The sequence below is a fragment of a genome, unplaced genomic scaffold, assembly GCF_019419815.1.
Source record: "Pyrus x bretschneideri cultivar Hongxiangsu unplaced genomic scaffold, Pyrus_bretschneideri_v1 Contig2, whole genome shotgun sequence".
Taxonomy (NCBI): Eukaryota; Viridiplantae; Streptophyta; class Magnoliopsida; order Rosales; family Rosaceae; genus Pyrus; species Pyrus x bretschneideri.
Window position 1 is genome coordinate 11,130,186 of NW_025999501.1, and position 9,414 is coordinate 11,139,599.

At 33.9% G+C, this 9,414-nt stretch overlaps 1 protein-coding gene across 1 annotated transcript; it reads left to right on the plus strand.

Moving 5' to 3' along the window:
• Nucleotides 1–5,210: 5,210 nt before the first annotated feature.
• Nucleotides 5,211–8,393, plus strand: LOC103930182 (receptor-like protein 7). Its single transcript, XM_048583406.1, has one exon. It carries the CDS (start codon nucleotides 5,211–5,213, stop codon nucleotides 8,391–8,393), a length of 3,183 nt encoding a protein of 1,060 aa, XP_048439363.1.
• The last annotated feature ends 1,021 nt before the right edge of the window (nucleotides 8,394–9,414 follow it).

Here is a 9,414-nt window from a genome sequence, read left to right on the forward strand (position 1 = left end):
TAGTTGGGCGTTATATTCATATATGTTTGCATAGGAGTATAAATTTATAAAATTTGGTTAAATGACCAAGAGGTTTAACTAGAACTAGTGGTTCATGTTGGTTAAAATTAAGGAGGTCTTGGGTTTAAAATGTTATGCGTGTTTATTTGTTTTTCAATTTTTTTATGAATTTCTTTTCATAAGAATATAAATTTATAAAATTTGGTAAAATGATCAGCATGAAGTGGTGATTTATGTTCTTTAAAATTAACGTGGAGGTCCGGGTTCAAAACGCTAAGTGCTTTTTTATACGTTCCAATTTTTACAAATTTCTTTTCATAAGAATATAAATTTATAAGTTTTGTTAAATGATCAAGAAGAAGTTTTATAAGAAACAATGGTTTCTGTTGTTTAAAATTAACGAAAGGTCTTGAGCCTTGAGTTCAAAATGCTATGTGCTTTGTTATTCTTTCCAATTTTTACGAATTTCTATTTGATTGTTGATTTCTTTTTAATTACTAGCTAGTGGCTATGAGGGTTGCAGTTTTTAGATATTTATTCCAATTCAAGTTAAATCTTCAACAAAGAGTTATGTGTATACCAAATTTGCAAACCATATGACATGTCACCAATAGTAAATAAACTCATTTATCGAAATTTTACATGTGAAAACAAATAATTTTTCTTAAATGAAGTTAGGGCACATTTTTTGGTTCGCCCCGAACCGAAAAAATCTTAGAACTGACCCTAGTAGGGGTCTCACTTAAATGTTAAAAAAATACATAAATAGATAATATTTACAAGGGAGTATAACTGTATAATACATGCTTGGAGTTATGAGCTAATTAATTTTTTTGATGCGCTAAATGCTGTTTTCTTTGTTGAAATTAACCCTCCAATATCAAGTCAAGATAGAGAGTAATTAATCAGAAATTAAATAGGATTATGAGAAATTGACCTTTCAATATTAAGTCAATGAAAAATGCTATGGAGATTATATTTTTTGACCATATTTTGAAGGCCCATGGTGTTGTAATTGATGATTATATTTTTTGACCATATTTAGAAGGCCCATGGTGTTGTAATTGATGATTGGCTTCATTCTTTAATGATTCACATAAATAGTCCAATCATTAACTGCTATCATTATGTGGTCTCAAAATATGGCTCAAGTAGGTGGTATCTATAGCATCACTCTAAGTCAATATAGAATAGATTGGGAGTTTTCAAACAAAAAATGAGAAGAATGGATTGGGGATTGGAGAAGAAAATATATGAAATTTTAAAATTTAGTAAAAAGTTAAAAAAAGAGAGAAATTTACAAACCTTAATATTGTTGTGGGTGGGGAAATTGAAGGACAAAATATAAGAAATTTCAAAAGTTACTGATTTGTTTATAAAATAAGATGATAAATTTAGTTTTTGAGTGAGTATTGTTGGATTGAAAAGAAAAAGAGACCTCTTTTTTTAATTATTAGTGAATAGAATTTAAGAATTTTGTGTAAACTAAAAGAAATATAATACTAAGTTTATAAAGGAAAATGAACTTATAATACCAGTTACTTAGAAAGCTGAAAGAGTGAGGGTAGGCCTAGGCCAATGCTGGCCATATAGTGTCTATGCCCCTGGTGGTAAGCAAAAATACACCCTAAAAAGTATAGATTAAAATCTTTCTGGCATTGAAATCAACATTTCTTACCAAGAAAATGATGCATTCCAAATTAGAAATTCTCATGTTCATTGTTTAATATGCAAAGCACTAATTAAAAACCAAAATAGTGAAGATATTTGGTACATAAGAACGTACGTGCATATTTTCCAGGCAATAAGATTGAAGGGAGCCTATTTATTAAAGGATGATGAGGGTCTGGTTTTGCAACAAGCAGGCCTTACAAGAATTAGTCTATATACATAGAGAGCTACTAGACCCACGCGTTGTCTTATTTTTCTACTCACGTTATAATCCCACCCATCTTTAAAAAGTTAAAAAATTAAAATGCTATTTTGCCACCCAATTATTCCCAAAATAACCTTTAATATATACGCACATATGAAATTATAAAATTGTCTCTTAAAAAATATAACAAATAATATGTAAATGAAAAGCACTAAGGTCTGAAAATCAAATGGAAACAACAGAGGTATCCAAATTCAAAAGAATTCGACAACGACAAATTTACACACAAATTATTCTTCTACCTTTTCAATGGAAACATAATCTTCTATGTCTTTCGTAGAAGCGTCATGTTCTATCTGTTAAAAAAAAAGTCATCTTCTAAGTCCATTGCTATTTGTTACTTTCTTTGGTAAAGGATATGAAAATATGAGTTAGGGTTTAAGGTAGACAAATTGTCTCCCATGCCCAAACCTTTTTTTTATTTTTTTAATTAAGGAAAACAAGATAATTAATGTCCTTATTAGTTTTTTTGTAAATGGACAAATTTGTAATTAAAAAATTCATTAACAGGTGGGTGGGAAGATAAGACATCGGGGTGGGAATAACATCACTCTATATATAAAGTGAGCCCCCTAAAATGGTGAAACATTCAAAATACCATAAATTGCCCTTTAAGAATTTCATAAATTACAATTGAACCAAAAGAAGCTAAAGTATTTAACCATATTTTTATTTTGAATGAATTTAATATTAAAAATTATAGGAAAAAAAAAACAAAAAACAAAACCTCCCACGTTAGTGGATGGTTTCATGTCATTAATTCATTTTTTTTAAAATAAGTTTTTAAAAATATGTAAATTAATCATTTAAATAAAAAAATATAAAAAGATCAATTGCCACACTCATATGTGTGTGGCAAGAGGCTAATTAATACATATGTGAGAGACAGCCACCGGTTGGTCAGAATTGAAGACTGATTCTTCTAATTATTCTGTTATTTTAAACAAAAAAGAGATTCTACGATTTTGTTTTCCAAGAATTATTTAAACTGTAAAGTAAAATATGGAGAAACTTGATATAAGTCCAATTTTTTGATCCAATAGTAAGAATAGTCTAGTTTATTAAAATAAGTCCAATTTGTTATATTTAATTATTTAATTATCAATAGTTATCTGTTTAATGATAAGATTTATTATAAAAATGAAATTTCTTCCCAATTATCTCTTTGCTTATTTCTTTTTATTTATCTTTTTGTTATTTCTCGTTCTTCCTCCTGCTTTAAACCCCATTTATAGATTTTATTTTTAGTTTTTATAATCAACTTATATCACAGGTTAATTATATTTATCTACCTATATGACATATTCTTTTTTTATAATCAACCTGTCACAGATTAATATGTTTTGCTTCGAGGTATGTTATGTTTTTTCTACCTTTTAATTAGGTTTCATATCTCACGTATAGATATTATATACATTCATATATTTGTTACTTGAGTTAGGGTATAATGTTTTTCAGATAAATTTATGTTAGTATATTAGTTTTTTTGTTATAAGATATTACATATATTTTTTTGGAGTTGGAAAATGCATAATATTAGAAGATTTTAATTGATTTTTAATATTTTTAGAAAATATAAAATGAGTATAAAAGAAATAAAAACATATAATTAGATAACTGGACTCATTCCTAAAAACACTCTACGTTTTTGGACCTGGATCTAAAAACCCCAAAAATCAATTAGCCTTGGATCTGATAGTAGTAGTCTTCACCTGATTTTCTATCCCAAAAAAAAAAAAAAGTCTTCACTTGATTTCATGAGTCTTTAGATTCTTTTCACATGGATGCAATGCTAATATACTTTTATATAAGCTTGAGATTTGATTGTGGCGTAACTTTATCCTATTTGCGTTGTCTCGTAAACAACTTTTTCTAATGAAGATGTTCTTTTTAGTATGAAATAACAAATTTTGGACCAATCAAAGTGATTCTAATATTCAATGTCAATAAATAAAGTTAAAATTGTTAAAAAAAATTTAATTAGAAGTGAACTTGACTTGATGCGTTGGCTTGTTTGTTGAACTTAGAGAGTTACTTGGAATGAAATCAATTCAACATATAAAGGGGAATGTTGAATGGTAAACGGTTGATTTGATTTTGTATATACATGTGTTCATATGCCAGGTGGTTAAATTCCGTTATCAACTTTTCTGTGTTAAAATGTCACGTGTCTTAAGCTCATAAGTTGATAAGATGAACGGCTAGGATTGAAAATGTGAAGTTGGGATATTCCCCTCACCTAACCGTTGGAAGAGTGATTCTCTCTCAAACACTCTTCACGTGAATTGCATGGAATAGTGAAGAGATTTTTCTGTGTGACGGGAACACAGGGCCTGTGGTACATCATGTGTTATTATACAAATGATGGATATGTGTGTTAAAAAGTTAATAACTTAAAAAATAAAAATTTCCATTACTTATATAAAAACACGTGATGTACCACTTGTGTTCCGGTCACAGTAAAAAATTTCTCGAAATAGTGAGGTCATACACTCTTTGCAAGTTTTCTGAAAATTCTCACTACACATTCTCTGCAACTTTCCTTTCATTCTTAGTCCTCTTCTTCTTGATTCTGTGTACCTCATCCTCAATAGCTTACTGCTTCCATGTCAAAATTCTTTAACAGATTCAAGTAGCTACAAGTTTGAACGGCCAATTCCGATGTCTGTCTTTAATTTCCGTGAGCTCAAGATACTATACTTTCTTCGAACATCTTCAGTGGCTCCTTTCCTTTGTAATAACCTAGCCAAACTGTTCGTCATCAAAATGTAACATATACAGTGCTTTCGATGAGAATGGCATCATCACAATTTAAAATTTCCTTGCATCTTGTTTGACAAGCAAAATCATTAGAAAATAGAGAAAATTTGGAAAGACGTCAAGAAATGACATGGAGTACTTGGAGCTAACAACATACCTAGTGTAAAACCGAGCGCAATAGCATTCTGGAATTCATATTGTCGACTTCACTTAATGGGATAAGTCTTTGTTGTTGTATGGTTTGACAAGCGAAACAAGTAAAAAATATAAAAGAAAAGGTCGATAGCATCTGTTACATAAGAGATAATATTTCAAACCCTTATTTTCCTGCTCCATTTTTCGGGTTAATTAAAGACTTCGAAGTCAAGCTAACATCAAAAAATTTCATTAAGGTGTTTTCCACAAGATTATAGCCGCCAGCCACCGTATCCATTGACAGCACCTACTTATCTTCCAGCAGTGTCTCTAACAGTTTATCAAGATGAAAACTTTGCTCCATTTTTTTCTATTTTTAATGACTGTTAAGTTGATCCACCTCTGTATTAATGTCATCCCAGTTCACAGCCAATGTCTTCAAGATGAGAAACTTGCATTGCTCCATTTCAAACAAAGCCTTGTATTTGATCCTTCCACTTCCTCTAAGCTCGTATCGTGGAATTCAAGCATTGACTGCTGTTCTTGGGCTGGTCTTAGTTGCAGTGAAGGACGTGTCGTTGGTCTTGACATCAGTGGTGAATGTATCTCAGGCAACATTGACAATTCAAGCAGCCTCTTTGATCTTCAGCATCTTCAAAGCCTCAATTTGGCCGACAATAAAGTTGGTCATGGCTCTCAAATTCCATCTGCAATTGGAAAGCTTACCGATTTGAGCTATCTAAACTTGTCTAATACTGCTTATTCCGGGCAAATTCCCATTGAGATCTCACATTTGACAAGGTTGGAAATTCTTGATTTATCTACCTTTTACTTTCCAGGAAATCCTTCACTGAATCTTGAGAATCCGAATTTGAATGTGCTCATTCGGAAGTTTTCTGAGCTTGTTGAGCTTCATTTAGATGGCGTAAGGATATCAGAACAGGGGAGCAATTGGTGCCAAGCGATATCGTCTTCACTCCCAAACTTGAGAGTGTTGAGTTTGTCAGCTTGTAATCTTTCAGGCCCTATTGATAGTTCATTACTGAAGCTTCAATCACTCTCAGTTGTTCGGATAGAGAACAATAATCTGTCTACTCAAGTTCCGGAATTCTTCTCAAAGTTCAAAAATTTGACTTCCTTGCACCTCATGAATTCTGGATTATATGGTACATTTCCGGAGAAGATCTTCATCGTACCTACACTGCAGAGTATTGACTTATCTGGTAATCCGCAGCTTCAAGGATCCTTACCGGAATTTCCGAAGGGTGGATCTTTTCAATCCCTGGTTCTCAATGGGGCAAATTTTTCAGGCCAGTTGCTTCCAAACTCTATTGGCAACCTCAAACTGCTGTCCAACGTAGATGTTTCAACTTGCAATTTCATTGGGTCAATCCCGAGATCAATGGAAGACCTTACACAGTTGGTTTATTTGGACTTGTCGAGAAACCAGTTCAACGGTACAATTCCATCCTTCAGTATGGCAAAGCATCTGACCATAATAAATCTTTCTTACAATCAGCTAACAGGGCAGATTAATTCCTCTCACTGGGAAAACCTTGCTAATCTGGTGAACCTCGATTTGCGACACAATCTACTTGATGGAACTATTCCACCTTCTGTGTTTTCGCTTCCCTTGCTGCAAAAGTTACAGCTTTCCAACAATCACTTCTCTGGTCAGTTGCCTGAATTTGGAATTATTTGTACCCTATACAACCTTGAATTGAGCAGCAACAGTTTGGAAGGTCCTATACCTATGTCCATCTTTAATCTACGAGAGCTTAGAGTACTCTCACTTTCTTCAAACAACTTCACCGGCTCTTTCCTTCTTAATGATATTCAGCAGCTGAAAAATCTCTCAAGTCTTGACCTTTCATGCAATAGCTTGTCTATTAATTACAATCACACCAATTCCTCTCATTCTTCATTTCCGAAAATTACCACATTGAAGTTAGCTTCTGGCAATTTGAGAAGAATCCCAGGTTTTTTGAGAAATCAATCAACATTAAGCACCTTGGACCTGTCAGAAAACCAGATTCATGGTGAGATACCCAACTGGATTTGGAGAATCAGTAATCTTGGTCAACTAAATCTTTCTTGCAACTCTCTGGTAACTCTACAAGGTCCTTTCCTCAATCTTACTTCTACTTTGTCTATGCTTGACCTTCATTCCAACCAGCTTCAGGGACAAGTCCCAATGCTTCCACGTTTGGCCACTTATTTGGATTACTCAAGAAATAATTTCAGCTCAAGCATTCCGGCTGACATTGGTGATTTTCTTACGTACACTATGTTCTTCTCTGTTTCAAGAAACAAGTTAAATGGAAGCATTCCAGAATCAATGTGCAATAAACCATATCTTCAGGTTCTTGATTTGTCCAATAATTTTCTAAGTGGCCCGATCCCCCAGTGCTTGACTGCGATGAGCTGGACACTGGCAGTACTTAATTTAAGGGGAAACAAACTTTCTGGCACTCTTCCAGATAATTTTCCTCAGCCCTGCAGTCTACAAACTCTAGACCTCAATGGCAATGTGATTGGTGGTCAGTTCCCAAAATCTCTAGCCAATTGCACAATGTTAGAGGTGTTAAACCTGGGAAACAATCAGATAACAGATGTCTTTCCGTGCTTACTGAAGAGCATATCCAGCTTGCGTGTACTTATCTTGCGCTGTAACAAACTTTATGATCGCATTGAATGCCTCAAGACCAACAGTTCCTGGACAAAGCTTCAAATTATTGACATAGCTCGCAATAATTTTATTGGCGAAATACCAAGAAGTTTTTTGAAAACATGGCAAGCAATGATGGTTGACGAAGACGGTGCCATGTCAAAGATTAATCACCTCCGATTTCAAGTTCTAGAGTTCGAGCAAGTGTACTATCAGGATGCTATAACAGTTACCAGTAAAGGTCAGCAAATGGAGTTGGTAAAGATTCTAACTGTTTTCACCTTGATTGACATCTCATGCAACAGGTTTAGTGGATCAATACCTGAGGATATGGGAGAGCTGAAATCCCTCTATGGCCTCAACTTGTCCAGTAATGCTCTCACTGGCTCAATCCCATCGTCATTAGGCAACCTACGACAACTTGAATCGTTAGACCTTTCGGACAACAGATTGAGCGGAACAATTCCATCAGAGTTTTCCAAACTTAATTTCCTCTCATTCCTGGATCTCTCGAACAATCGACTAATCGGGAAGATTCCAACCGGCACTCAGATTCAGTCTTTTTCAGCAGATTCCTTCGTAGGCAATAAAGGATTATATGGGCCACCGTTATCGCTAGGTAACATAGATGACGGATCAGCAAGGTTGTCACCAACATTAGAAGGCAAACATTCAAATCCTGCGCACGGAATTGAATGGGATCTGATTGGTGCTGAAGTTGGATTTATTGTTGGCTTTGGAATTGCTACTGGATCACTTGCGTTTTGCAAGAGGTGGAGTAAATGGTATTATAAAACTATGTATAAAATGCTTGGTAAGATATTCCCTCAGCTGGAGGAAAGGTTTGGCCCTCATCGAAGACATGTTCACATACACCAAAGCTGGACCGGTTGAAATGATTACGAAGAGCAGTACAGCGTGCTCTGCAGTAACATTTTCTCTTTGAAATGTTTTGTATTATGAATTGTGAAGTTCCAGCAAACGGGATCGAACCCTGTCGAAAGACACGGTTCGAGGCACAACCTTCTGTTAACTTGAGTCGTCAAGAATATATATTGTAAGAATCATTGTAGACATTGTAGGAGTCTTTTATTAGGAAGGAAATATGTTGTGTTTATAGTTTTCCTTGTAAGACAAGGTTTGTGTGTGTATATATTGTACAGCTTTGGTGAATAATAAATAAGAAAGTATTTTGGGTGTACAATTCTACATAGCATCGAGAGCTAGGTCTAAAGAAAACCTAACGTACCACAGTGCCGCTGCTGCTCAGAATCTGGGGGGCTATATTTTTTCTGCCCTTGCCGTTCCAACTTGCAAGGACTGTTTCCCTGCACTTACCGTGTGTACCTCAGGGCTGCCTCTCAGATATTTTAGGGGCCTTGTGACAAATTTATAAAAGGGCCATTCTTAAGACAATCTTAGAAAAAAAATTGAACAATGTATTGGTGATAAAAAGCAAATACAGAAACAAACTTAAAAAATCACAATAATTATCGGTTTCTAAATATCATTAAATAAAGAAAACTACAAAAATAACCATATTAGTAAATAATCAACAACCACTTCAATTTTGAGAAACAAATGAAAAAAACTTAAAAAAGTCTAGCATTGAAGTTTCACTTAAAGATGCTTATTCGTGCATTCTTTGCTATAAAATCATCAATTAAACCTTCATAATCAATTTTGTCTAAGAAACCACTTTCTACCAATATCAAAGCAAGTTCATCTAACCTTTCCTACAACATGGTTGATTGCAAGTATGCTTTTAATAATTTTAACTTTGTGAAACTTCTTTTCGCAGATGCAATCGTAACGGTACAATCAACAAAATTCTGTATACAATGCTTGTAGTCTGGAAACTACGCATTCTCTTCAAGTAGTTCAATATGTCAATGTTCTTCATTTCTTTCGGCAA

Excerpts from the sequence above, each read along its gene's own strand:
- LOC103930182 (XM_048583406.1), top strand. The coding sequence starts at position 5,211 with ATGACTGTTAAGTTGATCCACCTCTGTATTAATGTCATCCCAGTTCAC.